This window comes from Toxoplasma gondii, chromosome VIII (genome assembly GCF_000006565.2).
Source record: "Toxoplasma gondii ME49 chromosome VIII, whole genome shotgun sequence".
NCBI classification, from domain to species: domain Eukaryota; phylum Apicomplexa; class Conoidasida; order Eucoccidiorida; family Sarcocystidae; genus Toxoplasma; species Toxoplasma gondii.
The window spans coordinates 6,378,682-6,392,750 of NC_031476.1; the positions used below are offsets into that span (position 1 = coordinate 6,378,682).

The window sequence follows — 14,069 nt, forward strand, 5'->3', positions numbered from 1 at the left end:
ACATCGTAGGTCGCAGCAAACGGCAACTTTGTGAAGCAGATGAACCGCGCAAAATGATCAGAGGCAATTTATTTGCACGTGCAGCGGTGCGTCGTTCCTTTTACCAGTTCAGATTCTTGCGTTTTTCAGTCGTGTGCAGTCATCGAATTTACACAACACTTCGTGCCATGTGTCATTTCCTTCCAGGTTTTCGTGCTGCATACAGGTTTGCATGTGAACCCTTTTTCGTCGTGTGCACTTTGGGCCAAATTACAAGTAAGATGGAGATAGCTTTCCACACCGATGTGCAGTAGTTTTTCGGCTGAGCCTAGTTGGGATGATTACAGTACGTGGGCTACTACCATCTATAAGGGCTGTGAATTTCCGCCAACACTCTGCAGACAGAAGCTGAAGCTGTCTGATCACCTCCAGTTTTTCTCTACCAACAAGAAACCGGGGGCCCAACGTTCGGTGGTACTTTTGCCTGGTGTGCCTCATGGAAGAGCGAGATGGGCAGACGGGACGCTTGGAAATGTACGTTCCAAACGCCCTAGCAAGACTGTCCAGGAAACAAAAACAATGGTGCAGGTTCAGTCGCGTAGTTGCAGGTTCTTCCATCCCTTGATGGGGAGGTCGATAAAAAACACGTCAAAATTGACAACAGGGCTCTCCTTCTTCAACCGCTTTTCGGATGTGTGGGCCGTACAATTGAAAGAGGCAACGCAGACACGCAAACAAAGTTCGCCTCCGTGGTGGAACATGAAGTGCCCAGACTGCTGCTGTGCTGAAACAAATGCTGGACCTATTCCACGTAAACGCTAGCAAAGAGGACGACTGCCTTGCACAAGTTTAGTTGTGTAACATGTGGCTGGTAGCGTGCTTCTCAGCTGTAGGACGCCTTCTCTCTGTTTCGAAACCTGCACGAAGCAAAAATGTTACATTCGCACAAACGTGACACCGACCCGCAACTCGGTTTTCGTATACTCCCACTCGATTTCGCAGGCATACAGTCTTCTTTCTTGTTATCGGCAATCGTAGCAGTGACACTCCGTACCCCGTGACAGCTCAGCAACGCTTCCTTGTCAGTTGCGGACACAGGCTTTAAGCATAATTGCCGTTTGCTGTACTGTGCAAATAGAAGGGTGAAACACGTGCGAAAAAGAGTAACCTCGGAAAAATACACCTTCTCGAACTGAAAATTGCGCACGTGTGAGGGTGAAGTGCAAACGCCCTTGTGACAGAACACGGTGACAACGTGAAAGGCTGTTTGAGGAGCTTTCGTTTAGACACTAGTGAATTACAAGCGCTGTGTTTAGAGAACTGAAACCCAGCAAACGCTGCAGTTAAAAGCAGACTGTCTATTCTCTAGCTGAAAAAATTCGACGACGCACCTGTCCAACGCACTGAAGGCCTGCTCTCTGTCGTCCTTTGTACTTCTGCTGGCCTTCTGCTCCGCCTTCGCCTGTTCCAGCCTCTTGGCCGTGAGAGTCCGAACCTTCTGGTTGTACTGCAGAACCGCCTTCTGATAAGTAAGAGATAAGGCGTGGCGCTCTACACTGCGATGAAAACATGTTGGCTGTCCAATCACGGAAAATCGACTTTTTTACTGGCACAAATGCCACAAAATAGCTGCTATCAGTACATCCTGCGAGTGGATACATAGTCCGTTAAAACGAACAGCAACCTACGATATAACTAGCAGTGGTTCACACTGCGGTCCATCGTTACCCACTCCGCGAAACAGTGCTGGACACGCGCCTGTGTAAACCAAAATTTACCTTTTGCACCTTGGCCGCAGTGTTTCTGCCGCGCTGCTTTGTCTTCTTCTTGGTCTTCTTCATCTCGGCTTTTTCTGAAGGTAAACACAAAATCAGTAGTATTCCAGTGTGTTGCCGCAGATGCCTCGCTCTTTCACACGTAAAAGTTCTCTATGGCTCCTGAAATGACCGTCGTGTTCTGCCGTGCTTATCGTGAAAACGTCCCAAACGCAAAGCCTCTATTCCTCTCTAGAAGCCTAAATATCCTGTACATACATACGACAGCACTTCAGTGGATGATGCTTCAGTCAGCAGACCAAAATGCGGCATATCACATCATACAGTCCCGTGTCCGTGTTCAACCCTCCCTCCGCAGTGTGCACGATACCGCTTCATGGAATCATACTGAGAGTTCTGCAAGATTGTGCTGTTTTATCCGTGTTTCCACAGCCTCAAACGACATTATAAGCACACGCGGAACAGCAACAACAACGTTGCACGTCCACGACAGGCGAAAAACAACGTTAACTCACCAGCCATCTCGCGTTGTTTCTCTTCGGCCAGAACTGCACGAGGCGCGCTGTCAATTGCACCCACACGGCTGGACTTGTCCACCGTGATCATGTCCGGCTGCAGCTTCTCCAAAAGGGAATGGATTTCGCGTTCTCGCCGTTGCTGCAGAAGCCACATGAAGACACAATCGGAAACCCAATCTAGATTCACACAGCAGCATTTGCTGACAGCCCCTGACCACTTCGTCAGTTTCACTTGAAAGCAACAAGCTGACCAGTCCTTATGGGTATCCGTATCGGCCTCTGCAAGAACGCATCGAGCCTGACCCCGCCTCCTGGCGATGGGTCTTTTTTTTTCGAGTCAGTCCAGCAACCGGGCACGTGTTCAGTGCATGCCATATCAAAGGGAAGCTGTGTGAAAAAACGAGGTCGAAATTGGTGTGTACCCAGCATCGCTTTGTGTCGTTTCCGGCTTACCGCAGACGTTTCGTAAGGATTCGCCTCGAAGGTATCGAAGTTTGCGATGCCAGATTGAGGCACCACGATCGTGTCGATTCCCGTGGTCAAGCCCACGGCGCAGAGATCCTCAAAAGGGCGGAACGCCAGACTCTCCACTTGCTGAGCAAATAACACAAGTCTCACGACGTAATTCATATCCGAGAGTTAGCGTTGTGGACGAAACCCACGGTTGGACCCGACAAAACTCTCCGGAAGACACCTCACATCGGAAGACGTCACTCGATGCATTGAAGGTATGCACCAGCTGCGAAGAGTTACTGCCACCTCGGCAGAAAGTTCGCATCACTCTGCCGGGACAGGAACTGTGCTTGGCCTCTCGACGTCATTCCCAGAATGATGCTAGGGCTCTACTCCGCAACTGAACGTTGTGCCCAGCTGTCATGGATGCGAAGTGTTCGGTACTTCCAGAAGCCATTTACCTTCGTTTCAAGAAAAAATCTGACAGCATGCGTGTCTGAGTACCCAGTTCTGGTAAAACAGCAACTCCTACCGCAACGTTTCCCAGTGGGGCATGGGTGTTCCTTCGTCCCCAATTTCACCTTGAACATAGTCGAGCAGAAACACTCCTTACCTTGCTGTCGTAGTGCTGAGTTAGGTACGGCGACCTCGGCTTTGGTGTGCTCCACGCATCCTTCCAGAACTGAACATGAGAACCGAAACCCATTGCGAGCATGCCCGTTTGACTCCATCGGGCTGACGACGGGGGCGATCCAAAATACTGGAACGAGTGAAGAGGCTTGTAAGTTCGCAGATCCCAAATCTTCCAAGAGCCATCGATGCCTGAGAGAGAAAATGACATCACAGCAGCAGCTGAGATTTACACACTCTTTCCTCAGTTTCGAATGTGCTGCTGATTGCAGGAAAACTGGAGCCCCATGGAGAGTTTCTAAGTACCCCCAGCAAGCTGCGTGGTTTCCCTGCTGTAAGAACGACATGTTGAAACACACAAGAAAACCTGACCCCGCACAGGCGTGGATGCGAGAGAAGCAGACTGTCATATCGCAGGGATTCAGCCCATCCCGCAAATGGGCTGGACTGGTAAATCCGACCGCATGGCATGTGTACCACGGGGACGAGCCCCGGTGAATATCGATTTACAGGCATAAATAGGTTGTGCACTTTAAGCTTGTTGACGGACAACCAGCCGAACCTTCTCGCGGCACTCTCGCCTGCGTTAGACACAACCGTCAAGGGTGGAAGTCGTGAGGCGAAAGAGATAACATGCGTTGATCCTGTGCGATGTCTGTGCCCCCACCATGAGAGTCAAGCCAAGTAAACAGCTCCACGAGTTGGTAAGCTGGTGCACCCAGCTTGAAAAATTTCTTGATTATCAAACAGAGGCATGAACGATTTGAGCCCCCGCCACTGCCATCCTTCAACTGTGTGGCAAAGCCACAGCAAACCAGGGAAAAGCGTCCTCGTACCTGAAGTCACCATGTAGTCACGGTAGACGTCGACGCTTGTTACACGGCCTTTGTGGCAAAGAAGCTCGACGGCGGGCTGACGGAAAACATATCGAGGCACACAAAGCACACGGCGAACGTCCCAAACAATTTCGGGCTCGTGCAGACCTGATGTCACCCAACTGATACGCAGAAAACGTCAAAAGAACAATAAAACATGTGTACTTGTTCGCCAAGCCTTCTCACTCACAAGTGAAGCTCGGTGTTTAGAACGCTGTAAAAGTCTTCAGCACCAGCTGCGCCCTTCGCACTATCTGACTGTTTACGAGCTGGACATTGCGTCAGGGAAGGTAAATCGCAGTCGGGATTCCCCTGCTCAACGGAATGCACTTCTGGGTGACAGGGTAAGCAACTCTTCCGAGCATTTGTGTTCTACACGCTGCTGCGTTTAGTTTTTCCTCCCTGAGATATATCAGAAAGACACCTGCTGCCACGTTCAGTCCACTTCTGCAAGCATCGGCCGAAGTGTGACGATTCACTCCCTTCTCTGCCCCCTACGTTTCACCAGAAGAAGCTCGCCCACGTGTTCGGAGGGCAGGGGCTTGAGTGTACGAGTTCGACAATCCTTGCATGCACGACGTCTGCCCAGAACGTCCAACTTGCCTTTCCGAGGTTGGGTGTCCAGAGCGACACAGTTCCTTTTATATGCCCGAGATGCATGACTGCATTGGAGGGATTCTGACGCATGCAGTCGCAGGGGCCTCGCCGAGTTTTGTGGCGCGCCGCGATCTGGCCCGTGGAGATGTCTCGGTAGCTGGAAGCATGCAGAAACGAACACACTTTTCCAGCCATGGTGGCGTGCACAAAGCCAGAAAAGAGAAACATGCCGGAACACGACGTTTGCTGTGGCCCCCTGTGGTGATTGCCGGCACAATCACACAGGGTAATCGGCCGTTCTTGCTCTGGGAGAGGCGCACGCGAAGCTAAGTGTACTTGACTAAGAACGTCGGCATCGAGAAGGTGCCGAAGGTCAGGAAAAACCAATAAAAGCCACCAGAGACAAGAGCGAGGCCAATGTCTCCGTGATGGGTAACCGCCACAGCTGTTCCAGTTGTCTACTCCAGTGGACTAGATAGGACAGTGGCTCGCTTTTTGCCGGGTAGGGGGCGCCTTGAGTAACCGAAACCGGCTGCCAGCGTCATCCATCAGCACCAATCGGCTATTTGTTCTGACGGTAGCTGTTGACTGTGAACAAAGTGACTTCGCCCCAAGGCTTTGCAGCTCTGCATGCAACCCTGGCTGTCCCGCATAAAGGAGAGTTCTTTGGTTCTCGGAACTCACACAAGTTCACCAAACTCGCCGACAGAGACGAGAAGGTAGTGGTAAGGAAGGAAATCCATTCGGTATGTCATCTGCAGCAACATGAAAGAACATCCACACTTCTTCCTTCATTGACGGCGGGACCAGCGCACGAGCTTACCAGAGGCTAGGCTGTGAGAAGAGCACGGTCACCATGGCCTTTCATCCGCCAAGCAAATCCGAGCAAAACGATGTATGCCTTGCTGACGCTTCCAATTCTCGCATGCAGTTCCTCTTACGAATCTCACAGGGCCAGGCCATGAGCATCATTCGCCACCTCTTTAGTGCTGCGAAACACCCCCTTGGAAAAAGTTGCCCGCACTGTTATTCCATGCACATCTACGTCTATAAACATGTGTGGGTGCATATGAATATGCGCGACCGGAAGTTCGACGAGCGCGTGTTACCAGTCAGGATCAGGGTTGCTCTCTTTTCTACTGGCCAAACTAGAAAGCCCGCCGTCGTCTTACCATGTGATCTCGGAGGCAGTGGAGCTCGATCCCCTGCTGATCGTAGATGTAAAGATACTTTTTTTGAGCTGCAGCCACAACCACAAAGTGAAAAGGCGCACCTCACTGGCCTTCGAGGTTAACCCTAGAAGACTGGCTTGCTTGAGGAAAGTTCTGGTCAGCAGAAACCCCTTCAGCAGAAAGCTCGAACGAATTCACAAGACCGGCAAATCGCGTGAAACGCCTTCACCAGACGCAAACATGTCTCAAGCTACGCGAAATGTCGGCTAGAAATTCCCGAAGCACGCTGCTCCGGGCAGTCTGGAGAAGACACCCAAGCACCACGGCTCCATGGTTGTCTTGATTCCATACCTGCCGCCCACATTGTGTGGTTGTGGAGAATCTGGACGTCCCGCACCGTCTCCTTCACCTGCAAGGAGAAGAGACGCAGGAAGCGGGAGGCGCGATTCCGAAGTCACAGGGGGCGGCGCAAACTGAACGCGCGACTCTGCCGGCTTTCCCGTTTCCCTCAGAGGGCTCGCGCACTGTGAAATGTTACTCGAATCCAGAATGGTCAAATACGCCTCGTGGAGCTAGTTCTGCGTCACCGGTTCACTTCCAGCAGTGCACCACTTTTCTTGTCCCCTCGGAGGATCCGACCGACTTCCCCTATCTCGCCCCTTAGCAATTTGCGGGTGAGGTCTCTGTGCAATGACAACAGAATCCGAGTCGAGAGACGTACGTTTATTTCACACAGCGGCTGAAACGTATGGCAGTCGAGGAGAGACAAAGACCCCTTCTTCCCGCCGATAAGCATGTGCCGGCCGTTTCGTGAGAAATCCACCGCGTAGGGGCCGAAGGGGAGGTCGAGGGAGAAGATCTGCAGCAAGGAGAGAAAAAGGACAAAACAACCCGAAGCTTCACGAGTATACCCACCGAAATACCAAGACCACTATGACAAGCAGCAACCAACTGCTAGTGAAATTAACGAAACGCAAACATTCGCACGGGTTGAGGGATTCTTGCAACTTGAATTCACGGGACAGGTCTTTCCACCAACAGCATCCCACAGCCGCAGTGACTACCGTTCTGCTGCAGAAACACGCACAGACCGTCCGCCAGCGGCATTGCCCCCCTGAGAGGGGGTGAGGCTTCGCTTACCCCTTGGAGTAACCTTAGTGACTATCGAATGAAACAGTGTGGTCCAATACGAGTCGATGTCTCTGACATAAGACTCCCTCATCGTTTATCCCGATACTCACCATCTAAGCCCTGAGTCCTGCTACATTTCACTGAAGATCAGTATCACTTTTTCTGTCGAAAAGCAACTTAAATGCTGACAGAATCGAGTCTCACAGAGAAAACCTTCACCTCCTTGCTTTTCCGGCGACAACGCGAACAAGCAAGGCCGGATAAGGCTCGACCATATGATGCTCACAGCGACGGACTGTCTACTGGTGAACATTCCAGCGGAGCCGTTTCCACTACGCTTACCTTCTCTCTGGTTCCTAGGTCTGCTTCCTTGACGATGTCTGCCTGTGGAATAGCGTACGATTTCTCCAAGCCCTCGGTCAGCAGTCCGCTGCAAACGCAGGCAAGGATGGTGTCGCAGGCAAGAAGAGTGTTGCACCCGTGTGTCGGAAACATGGACTAAAAAGCGATTCTCAAAACCACCTGGTCGCTTACCCTTCTTCCTCAAAAAGCATGAGCTCAGTAGTCCGTAGTCGCCGCGTAGCCTCATCGTTCAGCTTCTGCTGTGTTCGCAGCCGTCCCTTGAGTTTTTTGTTCCACAGACCCTGTCGATATCAGCCGACACGCACACGGGAGAGGAATGCAAATGACTCTTCACACCCAAGGTCCGCGCAAATCTAGCGAAGACAAGCGGGCTATCAACCGTTCCCCCCGCTTAGTGTAGTCGACTGTTCCCCAGCTTACTTTGAGTGATGCGATTTTCTCATGTCGTTGGAATGACGTCGACGTTGAAGGAGAACTGGTCGCTCTGCGGGAACGCTTCCCGATGGGCTTCCGTTGCTTCTTTCCGGATACAACTTGTTCCTCATCGCCATCCCATACCGTTACTTCGATCTCCGGTTGGCTGAGTTGACGCGAAGAGGCAACCCCCTCGTTGCCGGAAGCTTTTGCTGTCCCCATATTCACTCACGAAGGTCGCGAGGCCTACTAGAGCAGTAGCAGCATATACGAGGACGAAGAGGAACTCGAAAAGATATCCGTCACTTGACAATGTCGTACTTTTGTGAAGAGATCCTCGATTGGAACGCACAGTAGCATAACAGCATCGAGTGAAATTCGCTCGTGCCAAAATCGCATGTTTTCTTGCATGCACGCTTGGGAGCAAACACGGGAAAATCGCTTCAAGCTGCTTGCGAGCACGGAAGGCTGGCTACTTGCTCGGTTTTGAAGGCCGCTGCGGGGATCCCAGTAAGATTTGAATGTCCCGAATATGTGTGAAGTTACTCACTGCCGGCGCTCGTGGGAGCTAATGCGCGGGAATGTAAAATAGAGTGTACCAAGCTGCACCCCCCCCCCGAGTCGATTGAGGCCGAGATATGCGGCTGTGCTTCGTTTCGAGGCACAGTCGGTCAAGTTTGATAAGTATCCCTTTTTCTGGTTGCAATTGACAAGCCCTAACGTGTCACTTGGTGGTTCGTAAGGAGGTGAAGACAACAAGTGCGTGCCATACTTATTTTTGGAGCTGCGACTTCGAAACAAGCCGGCCAGCGAAATAGAACAAGTGACGAATCCTTACATGTCACGTGTTTTCTGTTCCGTGAGTAAGAAAGAGACATAACAGCGCTCGGCATCATGGCGAAAGCTCGTGATCTGGCTACTGGATCGCATTACCAGCGGATGACGGACACAAAGGCGTACACATTGAACCAGGTGGCTGTCGGCGACAACGACCGTGAATGTTTCTTCTCTGACACAGGAGTGAGTCAGGGGCAGTACACGCATACAGCATTCACGGGCCAGAACCGAGCTGGTTTTCGGCTCTTCTGATGTTGAATGCACTAATGCATGAAACAACATACCTCTCACAGGGGAGACAAACGTCGTGCTTGCCTTTGCGGTGTGCGTCTCTACAGAGATACAACACCCAGAAGAAACCGATCCGCAGTGCACAAAAGCGAGCGGATATTCAGGCATCCATTCGGGAAAGAAGTGAGGTAAGCGAAGCGAACTGAGCATGAGAACAGGGTAAGCAATATTGTGGAACGGCCTCACAAGGGAGGTAATTAGCATTTCTATCAGAGAACTTCATGTGGTATTCGCTACTGTCTCCGCTCGGCTACCGTAACAAAGAACATTAGTCAAAAAATCAATGTTCATGCGCTTTTGCTATTCCCGTCCACAGGCACTTGCCGATCCTGCGGGAACAGTCTGGGCTTGTTGCCTGGGAGCAGAAATAGTAAGTCGATGGAGAAGTGCGCTGCATGTCAAATTCGCTGAGTACGTTTTTGTTGTCCGTTCTACCCTTTTGAATCGTGTTTGTGTGTATGCTATTCTCACAGTATTTCGCGGAACTGCTGAAAAGTCTGAAAAAAAGTGAAAATCAAGGTACATCTTTGATCAAGTGAGTCAACCCTTCACGCGTGAAGCCCTCTGGGCAAATTTTGCCAGGGTTGATCAGCTCGCCAAAGCAACTTTCTCATCATTCCTGTGAATAAATCGACTACATTTGCGTCCAGGATCGAAAATACGTATAGCGAGGTCTTCTTTTGCAATTGCTTCCACCACAAAAAGACGTGCTTCATCTTTAGGTTCGGTGAGCCAAACTCAATACCGCTTTTGACCTTCTGGCGTCTCGATGTCTCACAGTTGTCCCAATGGGACTCTTTGCAGCATCTCACTATAAAAGTGCTTCCTTTGTGGCTTCCATTCTTGGGTCAGGTTGCATTGTGGCATGGGATGCCGACAAAGATCAGCGAGAAGTAAGCCCTGCCTACTGAAATTCCGCCTCACATCGTTCCCAAGGTGGCTCAGCCAACAAAGGTGCTGCAGGGCACTTTAGATGTGTTGTTAGGCCTTCAACTGAGTTTTCTGTAAGTGTATTTGCACATCAGGAACTCATTCGAGTAATGGAACCGTTTGTGAAGGAGTCCCTGGGGTCGAAACGAGAAGATGATACCATGAGTTACGTCTGGTCTGAAAGAGCAACAATCAAGGCGGATCACATCCACTTGGTGACGCCTAACGTGTTTGAGCGGTTAGCATACTCATACGCTTTCGCGCAGGTAAGTGCAGTGCTCGAGTAAATATACAAAGTTGCGCAAGTGAACCATTCTTGCGGTACTTTGGTGGCAGGATATTTGTATTGGTATTTTCATACACATGTGTGCAGAGCGTGAAGCTGGCGGTCTTTGAGACAGTTGTCGATGAGACAATTGAGAGGACGCGGAAACTTCCAGGTCAGAGCGTTTTCCCAGACAAGTAGCTTTAGCATGTTCAACACAACTTTCTAACTGGAGTTTGAAGAGAACATGAGTTTGTCCAACTTAACTGCAACACAAGCATTCCGTCGCACAAGATTCATTGTGCGCTCTACGTACAGAGGGTTTGGCAAAGTCAGGAAAAATCAATTCAACTCGGGAGGATATAGGCAAGCGAATTGGAGAGCTTTTCGTGAATCGCTTCTACATCAACCTACACACAGACATACTTGACACTCCAGGTAAGTTATGTTTTGTGTTGAGGTTGTTTAGGGTGTGGTTGCAAATCTAGTTGGCAGAGGCGTTGTTTGCATGCCTTGTGTTTGAGGTGCACCAGCCGTGCGAATAAGTTTTTTGTTTGTTCCAGACATCTTCTGGGACAATGACGATTTCGCTGACCACTACGACAACTGCCGACGATACCTGGAGATTCCCAAAAGAGTTGACATTCTCAATCAAAGGTGAGAACGTCGAGTGTGGTGCTGGACTGCGACTGACAAACGTGGGATCCCGCGTGTGACTAACAGTTTCGTCAGGTGTTTGTTCTATGAGTTTTTCTCTGTGCAGGTTAGACATTATCAAGGATCTATACGATATGCTGAACAATGAGCTAACAATTCAGGTAGGAACCAGAGTGCCGCCCGTCCACGAAAAAGTCATCAGTATGTCGTTCAGCATTGGCGTGAGCTAGCTACTTGCTAACTGATCGGTAACACAGTGAGGAATCCAGTTGAGTACCCATTTATGCGACTTCGTTCAGCACGGATATAAACTCGAATGGATCGTCATATACCTAATCTGCGTCGAGGTGCTCATCGACCTTGTCTGGAATATCCTTATCAAGGATATACTCAAGTGGGTATAGATTTCGACCCCCTCCCTCCCTCGTCTTCGCCTCGACGCACGCCACCGGAGGATGCCGGTCTTTTCGTTTAGCGAATGCTACGTATGGCGATTTCCGCCTTGACAGCCTCCACTAGGAAAAGAAAGTAGCGTGCAGCAAAGCTCGTAGAAATGCGACCGTGAATTGACTTACCAGCTGGGGCGTACTGCGCAAGCACGCGCGCAACAGACGTATGCAAACCGTCCTTGATCATTTCGTCCTGTGCCTGTAGCAACGTTAGAGGGTGCGCGTATTTTGTTTGCCGGACACAGTTCTTCACCTTCAGCAACTTCAGTTGCAATTCTAAGATCTTCATTCTCTCCTAGCCGCGAAGTGAAAAGGTTACAATTTCTATACATGTGGTTGTACGTACTAGCCTTTCAGTTGCGTCCCTTTTTTTCTGCATGTCACTGACGAGTTCGTCTACTGTCGGGTACCTGGACACGAGCAACGGACGGTGTAGAAGCGGCGCTGATGCACGTGGTGCGTCCTTACGGCTTGTCAGACTGGGTCACTTTGACATTGAGCTGTTTTTCCGTTTCAGAACCAATTAGTGTATTATCTGCAGACGAATGGCTCCAGCTTTTTGTTTAGGTGACCCACTGTGGTCTACCTACGTTGTTCTGTAGTTTCGGTGTCTCTGAGTTCAAGAAACGAAACTTGTGGGGCCTGGCGAGGCAGTTTATGTTTTGTTGTATGAACATGAAGTGTTGGAATGGTTCGTACTGCTGGTTTTGCTTGTTTTCCTTGTGGGCACTCGACCTTGAAGCCCGGGTACCGAGTTCGCAGTTCTTCACATTTCTGCAATATTGAGTCTTATATAGTAGGTTATTGATGGGGCTCAGATTGAAGTACTCTGCCTAGAAATGGCGCTCCTTCGTCGTCAACCTCCAAAAACGATACTGTTCGTGAAGCTGGGGCAGAGGCACTTAACTGCTCTTGTATGGCGCTTCCCACAGCCTGGTGCAGTCGTTCATTTTCTAGTGCTATCAATAGGGGGTGAGAGGAAAGCAGTTACCTCCGTATCAACGAGAAAGGGATTCATCTGGATCTGTATGTTTTTTTCGAGTTCTGGGAGATCGAAGGCATTTATTCAGTTGCGTTTCTTCTAAGCAATAGAGTTACCCTGCACCGTTATTTTGGTGAGTTGCTCAAATTCTGCGATCGCTTGTTGAAACATCTGCCGACGCGACCTCATGGAGCTACTGAACGAGGGAGGAACAGCAGCAACACGCTCACCCTGGTTTCCTCATCTGCCCGAAGTTCTTCTATTTCATCCTACGTTGCAACACTTGTGCATCATGCCGACATAGCACTCTTAAGATATCCAACAAACCATCTTCTCCTTTATTTGCGGGCTGGGCTCCTTTATACTCGTCAGCTAGAATCACGACCACCATCCAAACAGAGCTTGTCCGTCCACATAACTTAGAACAACGCACCTCAACTTTCACGGATGGAAGCGTTTCCGCTGCTCCAAGCATATTAAGGAAACGGCTCTTAGAGGAAGCCGTGGCAGTTGCACTCGTTTCAAGAAACGAAGTGGCAGAAACCGCAGGGGTGATCGGTATGGGGCCATTCACATGCTTCTTCACATCATTGTACGTTAACTTGTTGGGTATGGTGTCCTTTCTATATCAGCGCTTGGCTGATGTTCGAAACGTTGAGAGGAGCACGACCAAAGCCAGTAACCGAACCTGTTTGGAAGCTGCCGAAACTCCGGGGCGGCGGCTGACGCTGTGGTGAGCGGTCTCATAGATGATTTGACAGCACTTCGGAGAATGTTTGGGCTGTTGAATACTCTCATCGCCTAAAGAATTTGACAGTTTACCAGAGACGTACAATGCACGATTGCACGAGTCTCACCCTTTCTAGAGCACCAGAAATCTGTATTTGCGAATTGTCAAGCTGCCGATTGTATTCGTCTTCCAGTTTTGCCATCAGCCCCTATTAAGAGGAAAGAGTCAGCACGTCGAAGAAATCACTTCTCTGATTTTTTTGTACCTCCTCGAGTCTCATTCGCGCTCTTTCAAGAAGTTGTATTTCCCCGGTCACTTGGGGCAAAGGCTGAAACAAAATGTATTACTTCTCCAACTATTGAAAAGCGCACGAGTCTTACATCCTCAGGTGGAGCTAGCTTCACCTCAATCGAGGGAAGAGTCTGCGCATTTTGTTTGAAAGGGATCGGCCATTCGCTGCTGTACTGCTGGACACGGAGCATCACCATCCATAAAACGTGTCTGTAATTTCGATATTGCTACCTTCTCGAGCTCAGCAGTTACGGTGCCAACTCCGATGAGCAGAAATGAGAAAACCAACGAGAGTTTGGTGCCCCGCATTTTTTAAAGCAGGTCGTGTGGAATATGTTGCTGCGCGATCCACCTGCCGACGCAGACAATTATCGAACGCACCTGCATCTGGTTCCGTGTTTATCCCTTCAGAAATAGTGTGTAGCTACACCCCCCTGGATGCACCCACGCAAAATACTGTGTCCAGGGAAAGTTAAAAACGCGTGGATGAATCTTCAAATGAACTGTTAGCATGCATTCTCGTCTGTAGCTCTTCTTGTGCCTTGGGAGGACTGACCCTATGTCCCTGTCGTCCGAGAAAACAGCTACATGCTGCCAGTGCGATGGCATTAGTGCTTGAGTTCAGTGCCTCTGAGAAGCGTTGTCCAAGAGTTGTCATCTGTGCCGTCTAGCCTGCCCCTTATCCTATTGTCAGTGTGCGGCGCCGTCCGCAACCGCAGTCGTTGTTTCA

General features: G+C 50.1%; 3 protein-coding genes across 3 annotated transcripts; 1 reads left to right on the forward strand and 2 right to left on the reverse strand.

Moving 5' to 3' along the window:
• Positions 1-676: 676 nt before the first annotated feature.
• TGME49_268640 (BING4CT (NUC141) domain-containing protein) lies at positions 677-8,234 on the reverse strand. The gene is made up of 15 exons (XM_002365516.1): positions 7,914-8,234; positions 7,665-7,774; positions 7,473-7,560; positions 6,721-6,858; positions 6,351-6,408; positions 6,000-6,067; positions 5,512-5,582; positions 4,834-4,984; positions 4,192-4,267; positions 3,339-3,547; positions 2,726-2,866; positions 2,270-2,411; positions 1,758-1,831; positions 1,371-1,501; positions 677-896 (listed from the first exon to the last, which is right to left on the reverse strand). Exons 1-15 carry the CDS (start codon positions 8,127-8,129, stop codon positions 863-865), a joined length of 1,707 nt encoding a protein of 568 aa, XP_002365557.1. The 5' UTR covers positions 8,130-8,234; the 3' UTR covers positions 677-862.
• A 185-nt stretch (positions 8,235-8,419) lies between these two features.
• On the forward strand, positions 8,420-11,291 carry TGME49_268630 (YagE family protein; the record flags this gene model as incomplete). The annotated part of the gene is made up of 12 exons (XM_018781511.1): positions 8,420-8,927; positions 9,083-9,163; positions 9,352-9,405; positions 9,509-9,570; positions 9,686-9,762; positions 9,888-9,928; positions 10,061-10,231; positions 10,339-10,405; positions 10,549-10,668; positions 10,794-10,887; positions 10,994-11,048; positions 11,187-11,291. The coding sequence occupies exons 1-12, from the start codon at positions 8,802-8,804 to the stop codon at positions 11,289-11,291; spliced, it is 1,053 nt and encodes a 350-aa protein (XP_018636547.1). The 5' UTR covers positions 8,420-8,801.
• Positions 10,935-13,676, reverse strand: TGME49_268620 (blood stage antigen 41-3 precursor, putative). Its single transcript, XM_018781510.1, has 18 exons — positions 13,571-13,676; positions 13,429-13,515; positions 13,314-13,376; positions 13,176-13,256; positions 13,007-13,119; positions 12,752-12,941; positions 12,646-12,690; positions 12,549-12,587; positions 12,435-12,489; positions 12,328-12,380; positions 12,165-12,269; positions 12,036-12,110; positions 11,927-11,978; positions 11,805-11,871; positions 11,683-11,746; positions 11,590-11,631; positions 11,463-11,535; positions 10,935-11,402 (listed from the first exon to the last, which is right to left on the reverse strand). The coding sequence occupies exons 1-18, from the start codon at positions 13,646-13,648 to the stop codon at positions 11,359-11,361; spliced, it is 1,326 nt and encodes a 441-aa protein (XP_018636546.1). The 5' UTR covers positions 13,649-13,676; the 3' UTR covers positions 10,935-11,358.
• Positions 13,677-14,069: the final 393 nt, after the last annotated feature.